The sequence below is a fragment of the Bos taurus genome, chromosome 7, assembly GCF_002263795.3.
Source record: "Bos taurus isolate L1 Dominette 01449 registration number 42190680 breed Hereford chromosome 7, ARS-UCD2.0, whole genome shotgun sequence".
In the NCBI taxonomy this organism is placed as follows: domain Eukaryota; kingdom Metazoa; phylum Chordata; class Mammalia; order Artiodactyla; family Bovidae; genus Bos; species Bos taurus.
Window position 1 is genome coordinate 90,589,698 of NC_037334.1, and position 21,115 is coordinate 90,610,812.

At 41.3% G+C, this 21,115-nt stretch overlaps 1 protein-coding gene across 1 annotated transcript in view; it reads left to right on the forward strand.

The window, feature by feature from the left end:
* ADGRV1 (adhesion G protein-coupled receptor V1) overlaps positions 1-21,115 on the forward strand; it is a 541,233-nt gene that overhangs the window by 462,801 nt on the left and 57,317 nt on the right. The window contains exon 87 of the mRNA XM_010807603.4: positions 8,996-9,117. Coding sequence (XP_010805905.2) covers positions 8,996-9,117 — 122 coding nt within the window. The remainder of the gene's footprint in view (positions 1-8,995; positions 9,118-21,115) is intronic.

Here is a 21,115-nt window from a genome sequence, read left to right on the forward strand (position 1 = left end):
CACCAACATATAAATACTGTCAATGTAGATGGTTTTGGGGGGGCAGCCTCCTTCTCTCTAGATCATACACATGGCCATTCACCCAGCAGATTGCCTTTCTTTCTAAGCACAATGGTTTCTCTTTCTTTTTCCTGTAAGGGCTTGATCCAAGGTTGTTAGTATGAATGAGCAATACAATATTAGTTCATTTTCATCTGCATAGACATTCCTGGCACACCTGTGGGTACTGTGCCATTGTTTAAATAGACAATGATAAGCCTTTATATAACACAGGTATTACACCACTTTATGGGCTGTTATCATATATTCTTGAAAACAGCTCTCTTTGTGGGTTTGGTATTAGTTTTCTATATTTACAGGTATAGTTATTTAACAACAGACAGTAAATAATATCCCCAAAGCTTTTGAGAAATACATAGCTATATTTTTAAGATCAGACTATGCCCTGATAATCTGATACCAGAATATCTTTTGGAAGAAGAGATGCTGTGAATCACACTGACAGGAACCAAAAGATTTCATTCAAGTGGACTTTTTAGAATAGTGACGTGGCAAAGGAAATAGAATAAACATTTTACTCAATGTTACAGTTTTGTAGTGTGAGGGCTAGAGACCCAAATTAAAGAAAGGAAATATAAGCATTGAGATCAGCTGGCATTTATTCAGATCAAGGGTCTCTACTAGGAAACAGTTCTGGGAACTGACATATTTAACACACTGTAAAAATATTTTCTTGAACACATAGACTGATTTTTAGTGTTAATTTTTCTGAGACATTGTGTCAGAATTGACTCAAGACTTCAGTGTTGAATTAGAGCCTATTAAATTGTAATGATGGCCCTGTGATGTACTATCAAATTATCTTTAAACATAACTGCCTCAGTTCAGATCAGTCGCTCAGTCGTGTCCGACTCTCTGCGACCCCATAAATCGCAGCACCTAGGCCTCCCTGTCCGTCACCAACTCCCAGAGTTCACTCAAACTCATGTCCATCAAGTCGGTGATGCCATCCAACCATCTCATCCTCTGTCGTCCCCTTCTCCTCCTGCCCCCAATCCCTCCCAGCGTCAGAGTCTTTTCCAATGAGTCAACTCTTCACATGAGGTGGCCAAAGTATTGGAGTTTCAGCTTTAGCATCAGTCCTTCCAATGAACACTTAGGACTGATCTCCTTTAGAATGGACTGGTTGGATCTCCTTGCAGTCCAAGGGACTCTCAAGAGTCTTCTCCAACACCGCAACTCAAAAGCATCAATTCTTCGGTTCTCAGCTTTCTTTACAGTCCAACTCTCACATCCATACGTAACCACTGGAAAAACCATAGCCTTGACTAGACAGACCTTTGTTGACAAAGTAATGTCTCTGCTTTTGAATATGCTATCTAGGTTGGTCATAACTTTCCTTCCAGGGAGTAAGCGTCTTTTAATTTCATGGCTGCAATCACCATGTACAGTGATTTTGGAGCCCCCCAAAATACAATCTGACACTGTGTCCACTGTTTACCCATCTATTTCCCATGAAGTGATGGGACCAGATGCCATGATCTTAGTTTTCTGAATGTTGAGCTTTAAGCCAACTTTTTCACTAGTCATGGCCAAATACACAGTAACCTAATTCCTCAAATTATGAGACCATCTAGTAAGATTTAAAATATAAATGTAGAGGTTGAAAGATGCATTGTACATTTTCATTGTATTATGAAAGCCAAGTGTGTTGGAAATTGCTCTTAGGTGCCTGAGCATGCCTGGAGATGACTGTTTTGAACTCCTTCACGGCTAAGTAACTGGTAATGTAGTTAGAAAAGTAGGTTAAGCCAGTCTTCGATTGTTGGTTGGCTGACATCATGTTTGTTTTAGAACTCTGATCTTCTAAAAACGTTGGTCATAATGTCATTTTATGAAACATTTATGAAGTGTGTAGAATGTTGCTATGTTGACTGTGAAACCAAATGATATTTCTCCTTCCCATAGTTGCAAGACATTTTTCTCACAAGGAAAAAAAACAGTTCATTTCACCTTTTCCTTAAGAATCACAGACCTATTTGACAACTGCCCCCCACCCCCCGAGTAGAATATTATCTGGCAACTTTGAAGTACATGGTTCAAATGGAATTACTCTAATAACAGTGCATGCAAGGTCCATGTGGGTATGTCTCATCTAACTTGATTATTCTCCTTAGATTCAAAATTATAGCCTGCAAATTGAAAATTATATATAGCTTTTGCAAGGCGAGACCATAATTCTAGGCTTGTACCATTTTTTTTCAATCCCAATAAATCACCTTCAAAGTAGGCCTGACAGTCAACTGTCTTCTAACGTCCAGGAGAGCCCAAAGTCACCCATTTGACAAAGTACCGCTGTTTAGGTTCCCAGCAAACTTGAGACTCCTTTGAGAATTTTCTCACATTTCTCTTATACCTGGGAAATATGCTATAGGCCAGTATTGACTTTCTGCCTGCAGAGTCAATATATTACCTGTGCAGGTCCCTCCAAATTAGGCTTGCCTCCTTCACATCCCAGAAAAGGTCAGGGTAAATGCATATCAGAACATGATAGCAGTAGGCGTCCCATGATAATTATGTCTACTGTGCCTGCTTGATGTCTAAGATAGCCTACTGGCTTCTTGAACTATCTTTTAGAGCAAAGATTTACACGTTGTGGGTCACAATACACTGGTGAGTCTCCTTGCAGTATTTTAGAGTGAAGTGGGATGGGATGGGATGGGATGGATTGGAATGGACTAGAATAGGGTAGGAGAGACTAGGAAATATCAAAGGGGACAGGGGAATAGAAGACATGGAGAGGTTCATTTTCAATAAAGGTTCATCAGGAGCTTTTGAGTGATAGTTTGCATGTGAGTGTGCACAGTAAAAGCAGCCCTCCAATCTGTGTGATCTTCATATTTCACTGGAGATGATGAATTTGGTCAGGATGGCTAAAGTGAAGAACCGGGCACGTCACTGAGTTGACATACACAGAGTCTAGCCTGCTGCAACAAACCTGTGCCGCTGTGTCTGGGGACTATGGCCAGGGGGCTTAGAGTAGATTCCCTGTTGTCCAGGTGGGTTCTCAAGAGCTCTTCTGGGAATGTGTTGAAGTACGAAGGAAATTCTAAAATAGAACCAAGTATAGGACTAAGTGACCAAAGATTAGGAATACAAACTACCCAAATGAAGTAGGGAACGTTTCTTTGAACAGTTTACAAATCCGATCTGTAAGTCTGTTGTTGTCTGTTCCACCCACAGTATCCTAATGCTGACTTGCCAGCTTTGTGAAGAATGTGCCCTGTTATCTTCTATGACATTAGGTTTATTTGCTAAAAACACTGGTGGGTGACAGTACATTGTGTCTTAACCCTTGTTAAGAAAACTCAAGAGCACATTTAATATTTTCTCACCAGGGAATGGATCAGATCAATGAAATGTCTTGGCCTTCAAGTATCTGTTCATTTCAGAATAAAGGCCCGTATTTTAGAAATAAGACCTTTTGATGCCTTCTTTTCAATTACCTCTTTTTCTAATTTAAAAATGATGCGTGCTTATTGTTAGAAATAGACCCATAAATATCTTAAATCCACATTATTTCACAGTTGTCTTACTTGTTTTACATTGATGAGTTTGTTTTAGTAGCACATCCAAATTGTTAGACTCAGAAGGTCAGTGAGGTAAAATTAAAGCAAGTACTTTAGAAGATTGTAAACACAGAATAAATTTTCAGCTTCATGTAAATGAGGTGTGATTTCCATAATAAAGCCATAATGGCCACTGGTGCATAGCAATAAAGCCAAGGCTGCAATTACAGAGAAAAGAGATAATTCAGCACCATACTTTCTTTAAAAATGGCAATGAAATTCATTGAAGTCATATTTTACACTAAAAAATAAAGAGATTTTGTGTATTCTCAGTGGAAGCTACTAACTCCCATAAGTAGACTTTTCTAATGATAGTAATACTAAATGACAAATGCACTGGCTGAATTTTTCTGTTTGTTTTTTTACTTTCCACCAGTAACTTCTTTCACTAAAATCTTTTCAGATGGCTTTGTTTTTCACATTAGTGATTCTTGCTAATGTAAGTATTTCAAGGATTTGTTTTTTTTCTCCCTCATTGTGGAACTTTATCTTGACACAAGCTTGTCTTTTTTTATTAATAGTATAGCTTTAAAAAAATAGTAGTAAAATATGCATAACTTAAAATTCACCATTCTAAGTGTACAGTTCAGCAGCAATAAGTGCATTCACAGTGCTGTGCAACCATTACCACCGTCTATTTTCAGAACTTTTCATCATCCCAAACATAAACTCTGTACCCATTAAGCAATAACACCCTCATCCCCTCACCCCCACCCCACCCCAGCTCCCGGTAACCTCTATTCTATGCTTTGTCTCTGAATTTGCCTGTTCTAGGCGCTTCGTGTACGTGGAATCTTACAGTATTTGTACTTTTGTGTCTGACTCATTTTACTTAACATGTTTTCATGGCTCATTCACGTTGTAGCATACGTCAGAATTTCACCCCTTTTTAAGGCTGAGCAATATTTCATTGCATGTACATATCACGTTTTGTTTTTCTGTTCACCTGTTGAGGGACTTTTGGGTTGTCTCCACCTTTAGGATAGTATGAATGGTGCTGCCATGAATACTGATGTACAAATCTCTGAGTCCTTGTTTTCAGTTATTTTGAGCATATACCTCGGAGTGAAATTTCTAGACTATATAGTAATTGTATTTTTAACATTTTGAAGTACCACCAAACCATTTTCCACAGCAGCTGCACCATATTTCAGTCTTACCACCAAGGCACCAGGGTTCTAATGGCTCCACATCCTTGCCAACACTTGTAGTGTTCATAATATCGACAAGAGCCATCTTGGTGGGTATTCATCGTACCTTATTGTGGGTTTAATTTGCTTTTCCTTAGTGACTAGTGATGTTGATCATCTTTGCCTGTGCTCAGTGGCCATTTGTTTATCTTTCGGGAGAAACATCTCTTTAAATCCATTGCCCATTTTGGAATTGGGTTTTTTGGTTTCTGTTGAGTTGTAAGGGTGTTTATATATTCTGGGTAGCACTGTCTTTTTACAGAAAAACGTTTGTTTCTTTGTTTATTATTGGCTGTGCCAGGTCTCGGTTGTGCCATGGGGGATCTTCTGTCTTCGCTGCAGCTTGTAGGATCTTTAATTGCAGCACGCAGGATCTTCAGTTGTGGCATGATCTCTTAGTTGCAGCATATGGAAGCTAGATCCCTGACCAGGGATCGAACCTCGCCCCCTGCATTGGAAGCGTGGAGTCTTAGCCTCTGGATCACCAGGGGAGTCTAAACAGTCTTAATCCAGATACCATTATTCCATGGGCCCCGAACTGTGTTTTAAGGGTTTCCTTTTATTGAGAACATTGGAATGATTCTGTTTTCTGTTAAGGAATTCACTCCTAAATGTAACTTGTTAACATTGCCTCTTATAAATGGCTACATCAGTAAGCACGGCTTACACAGCCAACAGAAAAGTTACTAGCCTTTCACCAAATGTGAAGTATCAGCTTAGGAAATATGTAACTAAACGCTGTTCATTAAAAGAGCATTCATTTTCAGTTTGCCCAGTGGATTTCATAGGAGCTTTTGAACAGAAAGAAGCGTGTCCCCCCACTTTCATTACCGTCTCCCACTCTCACACCCCTTCTTTTGATCACTGTTACTCCTGACCCCATGGGCTTCCCAGGTGGCGCGTGTGGTAAAGAACCCTCTTACTAATGCAGGAGACACAGGTTCAATTCCCGGGTCAGGAAGACCCCTGGAGAAGGAAATGGCAATCCACTCCAGTATTCTTGCGTGGAGAATCCCATGGACAGAGGAGCCTGGTGGGCTGTGGTCCATGGGATCACAAAGAGTCAGACACAGCTGAGCAACTAACACAACACACTCCTCTTGACCCCAGAAAGGTGAAAGGTACCTCCTTTAGGTTAACCATAAAGCCGATGAAGCATACATTTTAGGGCCTCAACTTTCATTGGCCCCTTCCAAGATCTTCTATCTAACTATGCTTTGGAAATTTTTATTTCTTAAAGAAACTTTTCAGAGTTTTATAACCTTCAGGCCCACAGAATCCAGATTTCCCTCTGGATATGTTTCTTCCATCTGAAATCAGGTCTGAGTCATTGTTGCACTGCCAGAAAAGCAGGCAAGGGTCTTCTGTTCAGTATGCTGAGTTATTTACGACTGGCTTTCTTTCCGTGCGGTTTCTGATCTGGAGTGCCAAGCTACCACACTTTTCTGCAGAGTTCCAGAAAAACATGAGCTCTGGGTGTTTCTCGCCAGCCCTGGTATGCTCTTTTGGCTTGTGCAATGAGCTTTATCAGCACACAGCGCTCGTCTGGCTCTCGGCGCTCACACAAACATGCAGGCCAGATTTTGACAATTTGGTTTGTCGCTGTTCATGCAAAATATGCACGTCCTTTTGTACTGCGCACCGAGCCAGAAATAGAATCTTGTAGTTGCACAGTGAGAGCAAAGCAGGCAATTGCCAGACTAATACCTAACCTTTGAAAACTTTAATAAGGACAGCTTAGGCAGTTTCCTAAATATTAGGGTATCTTGTCAGAAGCACAAATGAGTCTTCTGGGCTTTATCAAATTGTATGACTTCATTAAGCAAAAATAAATTTTTTTAAAAAAAGGCTAAATAAACCTTAATATATTCACTCCTGTCCTATGGTAAGGCATTAATGACAAAAGGACTATTCATCTGTAAATTATGTTGCATTATATTATTATTTGCTCTGTGTAGTGGTAATAGACAATTGACATTTTTTCCGTGAAAAGAATATCTCACAAGATGTCATCATGGTCTCCTCAAAAAAAAAAAAAAAAAAGAAATGCTCATGTTCCTTCTTCCCTGCTTTTTCTTCTCTCTTCTGGAACTATTCTGTCCTAATGCCATTAGTCTGTACAGAGCAAGGTATGTACCCACTGGAAGGTGCCCAGGGTGGAGGGTCCCAGCCCCATCATCGTGAGGGGGCATCCATGTGAACAGTGGGGTGTACTCACAAGGCTCATGAGACCCTGAGTGGGTTTGGGGGGGCCATCTGTGCCAGGGACGGATGACAGCAGTGGGAGATTGGTTGCAATCAACTCGAGCTGATCAAATAGGTAAATATTTTAGGAATAAAGAGAAGTACATTGCTTACCAACAGAGAAGGAAATTAAAATACAGAGAAAGAGAAAATTACAGTTAACCTTGTGGCACTGGATTGGAATTGAAAGTATTGGTATAAAAGGATGTTTTTCATTATACAGAGATAGATATAGATATAGGGATGTGTGTGTGTGTACACGCGCGTGCATGCACACGCACAGACATGTATGCTCTAGCTCTGAGAGGACTTAGGAACAGCAGCAATCCAACACCAAAGACTATATGCAGCCCCGGACCTTGGTTTCTAAACACCCTTCTACTAAAAGGAACCAGGACTGTGGCAGGGGAAGTATGAGATGAACTTGAAATGCCTTGTTGGGTCAGAAGCAAGGAAATGCTCCCAGAACGATGACCTGACAGAAGTCACAGAAACCATCTTGAAGGGGCTCCCATGAATCAGACTTAGGACAATTTGAACATCAAAATAAACAGGTAGTAGTATAAGGGCTACAATCCAAGGAGTCTCAAAAGTCGGACATGACTTAGCAATTAAGCAACAAAGTATACCATAACCCATTACATTGAGAATCTATGAATCTATATGATAAAAATAAATGAATAAATCAAATGTTTGATAAGTGAAAGAATATGTACCTAGTTCCTAAGTGATGCCATACAAGATACGTACTAATTACAAAGGAAAAAGGACTAACTCTATAGTGGAGGACTCGTGCTGGCACTACCTTAATCAAGTGGCCAAAACGAACAGCCTAAATAACGGGACAAATTGAATTATTGTGGAAACCAATGGAATGCTGTAAAAAGAACCCAGCATCACTTCTGTGATTTCTGGCTAAGTTTATAATCTAAATCATGAGAAAATATCAAATTCAAATTTAAGGATGCTCTACAAGACAGACTTCCCAGGTAAGATCAGTGGTAAAGAATCTGCCTGCCAAGCAGGAGGTGTAGTTTCGATTCCTGGGTCGGGAAGATCCCCTGGAGAAGGAAGTAGCAACCCACTCCAGCATTCTTGCCTAGAAAATCCCATGGACAGAGGAGCCTGGTGGGCTGTAGTCCATGGGGTCACAGAGCAGTTGGACGTGACTTAATGACTAAAGAAGAAGAAGATCTGATTCACTTTCCATATCTTATATGGCTTGCCATTTACATATTATTATCTCCCCTTTTAAGATTATTATTCTAAATCCCAAATATCAGAGATAAAGTAGAAAGGGTAATGAAGTCCTTTGGCTCGTAAGAAATCTGTTCGGGGAACTGTCAAAACAAATTTCATGATAAAATAATGGTAGAATAAACTTACTCTTGACAGTAGTGAATCAGTCACTTCATCTTTGCTCTGAACCACAGCTATAAAGCTTGGTGTCCACTCAGTCAGAAAAAAAGAGATGAATACATATGTTTCCATTACATACAAACAAGTTCATTAATGTTTCAAAACGTTAGACTAGGTAGGCTGCTGTAATTTTGGAAGCACGCTGCTGCCTGCCATTTTCTGACGGAGAGCGCTTGTGAGCAGGTTTATATACCGGGCCTTTCCTGGGATCGAAATGTGAGTGCGTCTCCGGCGCTTCCTGAACAGGCCAGCAGGTGGTAGTCTAGGAGAGGAACAGGTCTCATCCTTCTCCAGCCTTGGAGGGCAGAGAGAGAGCAGAAGGAATGTAGACTCAGCAATGTTCCCTCCTCTTCTCTGGAATCCCTAAGAATGGGATTTCCAAGGTTGTTCTTGCAAAACAGGTACTTGGGCACAGGGGGTATCTCCAAGAAGGAGCTAAAAATAATTTTGTGTATATGTATGATTATGGAGTATTCTCAAGTTCAAAAATTCTTTTTCTTTTATGGTGTCTAGAAATTCCACTGGTTTTGTATCTCTTTGCCCTGATTTCGATGACATGGCTTTGGGGAGGCCTGCACATGGCTTACAGACTCTTCTGGATGTTGGTTCTGTTCGTCATTTTCAACAGCCTGCAGGTAAGCCTCACGGTTGGGTTACAGCACACACGTGTCCTAGTGAACACAAGGCGTGGAGTTTCAACATCCAGGAATCAAGCATCCACACAGAAGTGAATTCATATGCACAAAACATCATGCAGAGTGTTAGATCAAAGTGGTAAAGATTGTGTTAAACTTTTTTAACACCTTAAATATGGCCGGGCTTCTAACTGGCTGCTGCTGCTAAGTCGCTTCAGTTGTATCTGACTCTGTGCGACCCCATAGACAGCAGCCCACCAGGCTCCCCCGTCCCTGGGATTCTCCAGGAAAGAACACTGGAGTGGGTTGCCATTGCCTTCTCCGTCTAACTTGCTGGTTATACAAATAGAAAGACATAAAATCTTTTTACCCTCCTTCATTTTGACAACACCTAAGTAACTACAAAAACATGTTTCTTTTTCAGCGGGATTGATGTTTATAAACTTTACAGATGGCAGCTATCTAGGGCACATGCATATATTTGGACTGGGTTTGTGTCTAAAAATTAGATCAGCTGAGAGTGAAATAACAATGATGGTCAAGCAGTTCCCTATTAAGTCTGATACTTGGTGTTTTGGTTCACTGAAAATGATTGACATCCTCCAAGTCTGGCAATGCCTAGCTTAAGTTAGCTTTGTGAACATGTTTGGATAGCATAACTAGGAATTATATAACTAACAAAAATTAAAACTGACTTTTTTGTGCTTTTGTTAAATGGAAAAAAAGTTGCACCCTGAAATTAGCAAATGGAACAAATGAACTCATTTTTTTTTCTTATTTTCCAAAGTAAAAAGATTTGCTTGTAGACTCAAGCAGTCTCTTGAATTTATCAAGGATTTCTCTAAACAGCCCTTGTTTGGATCACCATCTTATAAAAAAACCTCTGTAGAGAAAATATTAGGATTATAACACACAACTGAAGTATGACTCAAACCATATTTAAGTTTGCTTTTTCTGAGACAGGTTCATTAATGAGATCATATTTAACAAGGCGGTGCCTAATCAGATCAGAATATCAATTTAGGGAGGGGAAAAATACAAAGTAGCTTAAACATTTGGAATCAGGTTGATACAAGTTGACATACAGACATCTCTCAATAGAGTTATAATCGAGTACCCAGTACTGGCACAGTGATGCCAGTGCTGCCATTACGAGGACGAAGATGACAGCCCTGCTCCTCTAGGGTCTGATGATTCAGGGAGTAAGCAAACAATCAGCTGTAAGGGTATACTGTGGCAGGTGCCATGTAAACACAGTGTTATGAGAGCAGAGTGGAGGACTTGTTTGCTCCTGCCCGGGCTAGTGTTTGAGCTGAGCCCCAGAGATTAGCCACTCAGGTCAGAGGCCCTGTCTTGGTCACCTTTGAATCCCTGGGCCTAACAGAACTAATACCAAAGTCTACACTGACAGCCTACAGATGTGTTTTGTTTGGTGAACACACAGTGGTACACAGGACAGGGTTTAAAAAAAATTTTTTTTAATGTTTTCTCAATTTTAAAATTTCACATCAAAACCTGAATGTCTGGCTTTTCTTTAATGGCAGTCTTTGTATGGCAGCAATTTTCAAGTCCTGAGTAGACGTTGCCCTCTTTGGATGTTATACTCGAGATATCTCATTCATTTTACCCACTCTAGTTAGTGTCACCTTTGTGTGTCAGGCGCTTAATCATGTCCGACTCTATGCAACCCCTTGGACTGTAGCCCGTGAGGCCCCTCTGTCCATGGGATTCTCCAGGCAAGAATACTGGAGTGGGTTGCCATTTCTTCTCCAGGGGATGTTCCCAACCCAGGGATTGAACCTGGGTCTTCTGCATTGCAGGCGGATTCTTTACCATCTGAGCTATAGGGAAGTCCCATAAGTGACAAGGAGACATAGTTGGGTATTTCAGGCAGAGAGTACAGTATTAGACTAGGCTGCAGAATGGAAACGTGGTTAGTCTTGCCTACATGTAGGGAAGGAAGAAAGTTTATGCAGCTAGAAAAGTTGTGGTGGGAGAGGAGACAGAAGGCTGGGTTGTCTTAATTGCCATGTTTCCATGCTCAGAATGGGATGATAAACTTCAGCCTTTAGGTAAAGGGAAACTGTCAAAGTTGAGTTTTTTGTTTTTTAAATTTGGGGCATTTTTAAAAATTTGGGATAGGAATGACATGCTCATACCTACTCTTTAGAAGGATAGCTGGAAATGTTTAGGAGGGTGTTGAAAAGCAGAGCGCTCCAGGCAGGAAAGCTGTTGTCATATTCCAGCCTATACTGTTCGGGAGTGAGCCTGAGAATAGAGATAGGCGACAGACAGCTTTGAGAACATTATAGAGATAAACATTGATGCAATTTGGTTTCGACACTTAAATGTAGGAGTTGGGGGCTCCCCAGGTGGTGCCAATGATAAAGAACCCACCTGCCAACAGAGGAGACGTAAGAGACCCAAGTTCGATCCTTGGATCGGGGAGATTCTCTGGAGGAGGGCATGGCAACCCACTCCAGTATTCTTGCCTGGAGAATCCCATGGACAGAGGAGCCTGGCGGGCTGCAGTCCATAGGGTCACACAGAGTCAGACACGACTGAAGTGACTTAGCATGCACCAGGTGTTAGAGAGCCACGTCTCCTAGAGATCTTCACTCAGGTACATGGCTGGGCACTGACTCCTTTGGTCAACATGGAAATTACATCAGGAGAAAGTCCTGGGGAATATGCAGTGGAGTTGGTGAGATTTGGGAGACTTTGGTAAAACTAACCAATGTTTTAGTAAGCAGGCTAATGAAAGGGAATCAAGATACAGTGGTTTGGAACTTTTGGAAGAAAAGAAAGCTTCAAAAGAAGACCCCTAACTCTGTCCAGTTAGCAGAGAAGTGAAATAGGATAAGAAGAGGGCAGTGTGGTCCAGTGCCCTGGTCCCTGAACTGGAATGTCAGCAGAGGCAAACAAAGGACTTATTAAGACACAGATGGTAGGCCCCACACCCAGCATTTCTGATACCATAGGTCAGGGTGAGGCCTGAGAATCTGCATTTCTGAAAGTTCTGGGTAATGCGGACGCAGCTACTCTGGAAAGCAGTTTGAGAACCACTGGTTCAAGTAAGTGTGACTGCAACTCCACAGCCTGCTATCTGGTTGACTTCAGCTGAGTCACAGGTATTTACCCAGTTCTACTTTCTTCATCTATGAAAAGAGAATAAAGAACATTCAAGATTACAGTGTGATTGAATTAAATAGCATAATGTGTGTAAAGCACACAGTACCTCATACATAAAGAACAGGGTTTTAGTTGTGGCTCCCTTCTGTCCTCTAAGTGCCTCCTCAACCAAATTTCAGTATAAAGGGCAGTCATCAGGTATCTTTGGAGAAATAGCAGAAACTAGCTAGTTCTCCCGGAGAAGGCAATGGCACCCCACTCCAGTACTCTTGCCTGGAAAATCCCATGGACGGAGGAGCCTGGTGGGCTGAAGTCCATGGGGTTGTGAAGAGTCGGACATGACTGAGCGACTTCACTTTCACTTTTCACTTTCATGCATTGGAGAAGGAAATGGCAACCCACTCCAGTGTCCTTGCCTGGAGAATCCCAGGGACGGGGGAGCCTGGTGGGCTGCTGTCTATGGGGTCCCACAGAGTCGGACACGACTGAAGCAACTTAGCAGCAGCAGCAGTAGCAGCAGGGTTTTTTTGTTTGTTTGTGTTATTCAAGACGTTTAATGGAGAAAGCAATAGCTTAGGAAGGAAGGTTGGCTGGTGCAAAGGACATTTGGGAGTTTGGTTTTCTTGTGAAAAGAACTACTGAAAACCAGAGGAAAGACTCATTGCCTTGGCAAGATCACGGACAGGGCAGGGAGAACAGAAGAGATACACGGTCTGTCCGAGGGAGGCCCAGACGGGTTTCTTTCTCCGAGGCTCAGGAAAGAAGGAAGGACAGGAGTACCCGAGAAACTATTATGGAGCTGAAATTGTGAAAAGCTGGAGTTTGTATCCAGTGCTCCCTCTTATCTGTGAAAGGCAAACAGCAAGGACGTTTGTTGAGAGGACGTTTGTTGGCTTAAAAGCTTGAGGTAAAAATAGTAAAAGGTAAGGAGCAGGTTCTAGGCAGGATGTAAATAGCAAACTATGGTGAGTTGGAAGATGGTCAAGGCATGACTGTCTAGAACTTGGTGGGATTCAGGTTGGACACCTGATTGTAATTCAGCAGTTAATTACATAAATTATGCCCTGAGATGAAAATGGTAGCCATTGTAACCTCTCCGGCAACACACACAAGGAAAAGGTTTATTAAGCTGTTATGGAGGGTGGAGGTTTGGTAGTAAAGGAGGATGGTTGAGCATTGAACTGTATTTCATGAGAAGATATAAAAGGAATTGTTATGGTTTCTTTCTTTGAGGAACTGAAAACAAGCTAAGTATAAGCAATAACTAAAAATATTTCAAACGCCTGTTTAATGAGCTTCCTTCCATCTCTGTGGCACCACTGAAGCTATGACTTTGTATCACTGATGCTGGGTATCTGGAGCTTTGGCACATTCTTAGTACCAGTGCTGAGTCAGAGCTAAAATGAGCACCTGTGAAGAAACACCTGGAAAACATGGTTTCTCTAGGGTTTATTAAGGTTCATTTAATGTATTAACTATCTCATGTCTTCACCTTGGGCATTTGCATGGTATATGGCTATATAGTAGTAAATGTATTCCATGAAAACTTAACATTTTTTTTTTTTTTTTACTGAACTTCGTATTTTCTTATTGGCTTTTGTCAACACCTGTGACCACAGAAGTATATTATGTATCTTACACTTGGCTTTTATATTTTGCTCAGAGGTTATTACTGCCTCACTTTTTAATCCAGTGTATTATGTCAGCTTAATCCAGTTTATTATGTCAGCTTATCCGGTTTATTATATTCAGGTGCTCTGAAACTGACGGATGGAGGTATATTTCTATAATATTCTGATTTTTGATGTATATTATTGGATACAATTTTAAAAAGAAAACCTGATTACTTGAAATATTATCAGAAATTTCTCGATCACTTTCTCAAGATTCAGGGTTGAACTTCCAAACTTCTGTTTGAGCATTTTAAGAAAATGTATATGAAATACTTTCTAAAGAGTGATAGATGTCAATGCAAAAATGATATTAAAAAAGTTATTCTAAATATGTCAACTGTTATTTTTATTGTTTTTCCTTAAACTCTAAGACATTTTTTTCCCCAAGAGCTTAACTTTAATTCATTTTTAAATTTTATATGTGTGTGTTATTTACATCTTCTTGATAAAAAAAAAATTAAACTGTTGAGTATCAAGAGTGAGCAGAGCATAGAAAATGAAGGGGGAAATGTCCTCTAAGTTTATTCCCTAGGATTTTTTTTGTAATTCTAGGGGTTTCTTGTTAGCATGTCAGAATGTTTATGGTATCTGGTTTTTTTTTTTCCACTTCCCTATGATGTGCTTGATGTGTGAATGTAAGGTGAACACATCCTGATTTTCAGGGAATAAAGCAGGGAATACACTACGAAAGACTTAAATTACCCTCACCCTAGGTCACTGATTATCTGAAAATCAATCATAGGGTGACAGGTCCTCTGGCCATGCCTGAGTCATGAGCAGATGCTAACGGTGGAAAGATGTGTTGCTCTCACGAAAACCACATGCAATGGAATTCCCACCAGAAGAAAAGAGTCTCTTACCAATAGAATGGTAACAGGGCTAGGAGACCAAAGTAACACCTGTCCACTAAGCCTATTTCTATATTTTCTTGTTCAGTGATGTAAGTTCAGACAAGGCCAAGTACAGCTGCTGTCAGACTATTAGAAAACGTAGTCAGCGTGACACTGGTATATTACGAATATCCTTAGGATCCATTGTAAACCAAGTGTGTCTCCATTGTCCACAGAAAGTTATAAAGGACTGTATTTAATGTTTTTCTTGGTTCTCTTATCCATTAATTTGGTAATTTATATTTTTAAAAGCTAAAAATGGAGCTTATGATTTCTTTTTATATAATTATATTTATGTTTAGTTGATTGGTGATTGCTTTACAATATTGGTATGCTTTCTGTCATACATCAACTTGAATTAGCCATAGGTAGACATATGTCCCCAGCCTCTTGAACCTCCCTCCCACCTCCCACCCTCCCCCACACCTCTAGGTTGTTACAGAAGCCCCGTTTGAGTTCCCTGAGTCGTACAGCAAATTCCCATGGGCTGTTTTACATATGTTAGTGTGTATGCTCCCGTGCCGCTCTCTCCATATATCTCACCCTCTCCTTCCTCTCCCCAGCCCTTGTCCATCAGTCTGTTCTCTACATCTACATCTCCACTGCTGCCCTGCAATAGGTTCATCAGCACCATCTTTCTAGATTCCATATATATGCGTTACTATATGATATTTCTTTTTCTCTTTCTGACTGACTTCACTCTGTATAATATGCTCTAGGTTCATCCACCTCATTAGAACCGACTCAGATGTGTTCCTTTTTATGGATGAGTAGTATTTCGTTGTATATATGTACCATAGCTTCTTTATATATCCGTCTGTCAATGGGCATCTAGGTTGCTTCCATGTCCTAGCTATTGTAAATACTGATGCCATGAACATTGGAGTACATATATCTTTTTCCGTTTTGGTTTCCTTGGGGTATATGCCTAGAAGTGGTGTTGCTGGATCGTATGGGAAATAGACGGGGAAACAGTGGAAACAGTGTCAGACTTTATTTTTGGGGGGCTCCAAAATCACTGCAGATGGTGACTGCAGCCATGAAATTAAAAGATGCTTACTCCTTAGAAGGAATGTTATGACCAACCTAGATAGCATATTCAAAAGCAGAGACATTACTTTGCCAACAAAGGTCCATCTAGTCAAGGCTATGGTTTTTCCAGTGGTCGTGTAGGGATGGGAGAGTTGGACTGTGAAGAAAGCTGAGCGCCGAAGAATTGATGCTTTTGAACTGTGATGTTGGAGAAGACTCTTGAGAGTCCCTTGGACTGCAAGGAGATCCAACCAGTCCATCCTAAAGGAGACCAGTCCTGGGTGTTCATTGGAAGGGCTGATGCTGAAGCTGAAAGTCCAATACTTTGGCCACCTCATGTGAAGTGTTGACTCATTGGAAAAGACCCTGATGCTGGGAGGGATTGGGGGCAGGAGGAGAAGGGGACAACAGAGGATGAGATGGTTGGATGGCATCACCAACTCGATGGACATGAGTTTGGGTAAACTCTGGGAGTTGGTGATGGACAGGGAGGCCTGGCGTGCTGCAATTCATGGGGTCACAAAGAGTCGGACACGACTGAGTGAACTGAACTGAACTGATGGTAGTTTTATTCCTAGTTTTTTAAGGAATCTTCATACCGTCTTCATAGTGGCTGTATCAAGTTATGTTCCCACTAGCAATGCAAGACGGAGAGGGCAATGGCACCCCACTCCAGTACTTTTGCCTAAAAAATCCCATGGACGGAGGAGCCTGGTAGGCTGCAGTCCATGGGGTCGCTGACACAACTGAGCGACTTCTCTTTCACTTTTCACTTTCATGCATTGGAGAGGGAAATGGCAGCCCATTCCAGTGTTCTTGCCTGGAGAATCCCAGGGACAGGAAGCCTGGTGGGCTGCCGTCTATGGGGTCGCACAGAGTCGGACACGACTAAAGCGGCGCAGCAGCAGCAGCAGTGCAAGAGGGTTCCCTTTCTCCAAACCCTCTCCAGCACTTGTTGCTTGTCGATTGCTTGATGATGGCCATTCAAACCAGTGTGAGGTGATAATTCATTGTAGTTTTGATTTGCATTCAGTTGCTCAGTCATGTCCAACTCTTTGCGACCCCCTGGACTATGCAGCCCATGGAATTCTCCAGACCAGAATACTGGAGTGGGTAGCCTTTCCCTTCTCCAGCAGATCTTCCCAACCCAGGAGTTGAACTGGGGTCCCCTGCACTGTAGGCAGATTCTTAACCAGCTGAGCTATCAGGGAAGCTTTTCTGGTAGAGCTTATCATTTCTAAGTAGAATTGTGCTGAAAGTTATAGGTGACAACTTTCTTAAAATGTTTAGTCCAAGCTATATCACATTTGTGTAAACCATTAAAGGAAGTAATTACTAAGTTTGATACTCTGCTGTATCACTAGTAGAACCCTATCAATCATTATACTGTTGAAACAGCTACTGTCTAAACCCCCTGCAAGTGTTCCAGGGGACCTGGCAGCTGAAAGGCTCATGCTTGGCTAGACAGAGAGCCTCTAGCAACTGCTCCAGCACTCGTCCTACAATCTGAGGAGTTGGTACCTATGCCGCACTCTAAACATTGTTTGCATCGCACCTAGAATAACTGTGTCCTAAAATACATTTCTATTTTTAACCTGAACCACTCAGCTTCAAACTTAAACACAGCGTATATTCCAGGCTTCTCTAGGGCTCTCCCATTTACACAGTCAAAATTTCACCGACTGATAATCTTATCAGGGAATCCTGAGTAAGATAATGAGGGTAGCCAGCAGTAAAGAGGCATGAGCTTCTTGGAGATGGTGAAAAATAAGTTTTGGGAGCTGATTCATATACGGAGAAGAACCTTTCCAAAAGCTGAAATGCATTCTTCTTGGAATGCATAAGTTGGCAAGGGAGCAGAACTTTACATAGCATGGGGATATGACACTTCTCAGTATGTGAGTTACGAGACCACATTCTTCAGAGCCTTACTTGACTGTCTCTCTGTAACTGACTTAAACTTGTTCGTTTATGCGAGCATCTGGTCTCGAGATGCTCCCTGGCAGTTTTTGAGTCATTCCCTATTTCAGAGAAGGCAGTTACAACATGGAATTTGTAGCTAAAAATATATAGCCTGTATTCAAATTTAAGGTCAGCTGGTTAAAATCATTTTCATTCCTAGTCCCACATCTTAAACAGCTAAATGGCTAGGGAAATAAGTGCCTAGTTCTCAGAGGTGGGAACCGTTTCTCATACATTTTAGAAAAGATAATTGTTCTTTGGTGGCCACTCGAGTGCCTTGAACACATAAAACATTTTCCTTCTACTGAAAAATAGTGTTTCTTTTCTTTTTCTCCCTTTTCTTTCCCTCCCTCCTCCATTCCTTCCCTCTCTGTCTACCTTCTTTCCTCTATTCTTTTCTTGTGTGTCTCTGTGTTAGTTGCTCAGTTGTGTCTGACTCTTTGAAACCCCATGGACTGCAGCCTGCCTGGCTCCTCTGTCCATGGGATTCTCCAGGCAAGAATGCTGGAGTGGGTTGCCATTCCCTTCTCCAGGGGATCTTCCTGACCTAGGAATTGAATCCAGGTCTCCTGCATTGCAGGCAAATGCTTCACTGTCTGAGCCACCAGGGAAGCCCCTTCCTTCCTTGCTTTCTATCTACTGCTTGTTGTTTTATGTTGAAGTTCAGCTTTAAAACTAAAGCCATCTTTCATGAAGAGATTTTCCCAATAAAAGTAGTCCTTGAGGTATCACAAGAAATGGAATATGTTTCCTTTCACACGAAAAGGTACAGAGTTCTTTGCAAATGGAATAGAAAAGAACATTAATAATCCTCTGTTAATTTTCTTCTCACAATTCCCATTTAGCATCCAGAGAGCTTCAGTGCAGGTGTCTGCTTAGATCCAGTACATATTTAGTCTTGGCTGCTTCCTTTTGCGGATAAACAGCTCTTGGGAAATACACATTGTTAAATAATCAGTTACAGAGGACTAATTGTTTCAAGGCACTCCCTTTGCGATTGCTTTCCAACAGTCAGCAGTAATAAGAAATGTCACTTTGTTTCCATTGGAGACTAGCACATGAACTATTCATGAAGAGTGGAAAAGCAGTCCTCCCAGAAAGCCCTGGAATAAACATGTAGAAGCCAGGGGAGGTTGGGACTGTATCACTGATTTGTCCCAGAACCATGTCAAGTTCAGTGGAAAAAAATTAACTACACTTGTTTTGGAGAGTGAAATTCAGAAACTAATGAATGCCTCGTGTGCTCTTCAGAACATCCCAGAACATTTCTATAACTTTACAAATAAATATACAGAAGCTAAGACAAGGAGATACATTTGAATTGTCCTGACTGGGTCATGCCACTCTGTTCAGTAGCATCTGGGCTGGCGAAATATTAATATCCTTGGGCTTTCATGCAATACACTTCTTACTCCATTTGACAGTGAACAACAGCATTACCTTTTCATTAACTTGTTGATTGGCCAAGCAGGGCCCTTAAGACAGACTGCAGGATTTTTACTTTTTTTGTGCTGGGTTCGCTAAATAAAAAGTGTCAGGATCTGATCTGCCAGTGAATGTCTTCTACAAATACAGGTTTAGACATGATGGGATTGAATAGACTACCTTTTGATAACTGGTTCCATCCTTGCAAAGCAGGTACCCCTATTTCTCCTTCCCCAGTCCCATCTGAGTTTTTTACTTGGTGGTTTTTTCATTTCTAAGTTTTTCCTGTGCCCTCTATGACCACATTTTTTGCAGTTTTAACTGTGGCTTCTTGGGCTCTGTGGGTCTTTACTTTACCTGCAAAAAGACCTAGCATGCTCTGATTCCGAAATATCAAACCTATAGGAATTAAAGTAAGCAAGATACATACCACCCCTTGTTAAAAGAGTTTGAGGAGCAAACAATGAACGTTCGGGCCAATTTTTCCCCAATCATTCAGACTCTTTGCCTTGGTGTTAATTTATCATTTTTCCAGGGTCTAAAATTCTGTTTTTATCTCACATATTACTCAGATATTGGGGTGGGGAGAATACATCTTTTTATAAATACATGCATATTTTATGATAACATTCTTTCATATTAAGCTGTCAGATGTAGTAGAAAGAAAAAAGTGAAAGTGAAGTCTCTCAGTCGGGTCCGACTCTTTGTGACCCCATGGACTGTAGCCTACCAGACTTCTATGTCCATGGAATTTTCCAGGCAAGAATACTGGAGTGGGTTTCCATTTCCTTCTCCAGGAGATCTTCCTGACCCAGGGGTTGAACCCGGGTCTCCCTCATTGTAGGCAGACGCTTTACCGTCTGAGCCACCAGGGAAGTCATAGTAGAAAGAAAATACAATTAAGTGTCTGCCAAAAGACTTGGCGTCTCTGAGCTTTAGTTAGCTAATACTTTCCAAAGGGAGATGCTGATTCTCACCCTCAGTTTTGTCCTAAGTATTATATAAATTTATATATATGTGAAATTGGTAAACTACATGATGTTTTACAAAGTTCCGCAAGTGAATAAATGAACAAAAAGAAATGTTTGTCTCAGAAGCTGTATGAAATCAACGAGAGGCCAGAGAGGAAGTTTTGTAAGCGCAGTCTTTTTTGTTAATTGAAGCTTAGTTGATTTACAGAGTTGTGTTAATTTCTGCTGTACAGCAAAGGGGTTCAGTTGTATTCTTTTTAAATCTTCTTTTCCATTGTGGTTTATCACAGGATATTGAATGTAGCTCTCTGTGCTAGACTGTTGTTTATCCTTTGTATATACGCTAGTTTGGGTCTGCTAATCCCCAACTCTGTCTCAATTCCTCCCTCACCTCCCACTCCCCCAAGCCTGTTCTCTGTGTCTGCCACAGCTCAGTCTTTAAATCCCCTCTTCAGCCAGTGGCTCACCCCACGAAAGGTCTCATCCCCTCATAGGTATTCCCCTCCTGCAGTCCTTTGTGATCACACTCACAGTGCTTGGCTTACAACATAGATCTGTTGTCATCATTCGTCTGCTTTTAAATGTGTAGGACACGCCTCAGGTTTCAAATAAGTCACTTATGTGGGCAGACAGGTTTATTGTGAGACTCCAAGGATTGGTGGGGACTGTAGAAGAATCCAACAGTACAGCCTCCTCCCCAAAGCATGCAGATGAGAAAAGCAAATATTGCGTGGGCCAAACGAAAGTTTTGGCAGGTAAACTCTCATAGGTGGCAGTCATGTGCAACTCCTGTATACAAAATTTAATTTCCTTCTCTAAAGAGGGTTTAATTTTTCTTTTGGAAGCCAAGTGGAATATAGGCCAATCACCTCTTTGGTCCAGGCACTGTGGGTTTCAGGCATTGCGATGGTTA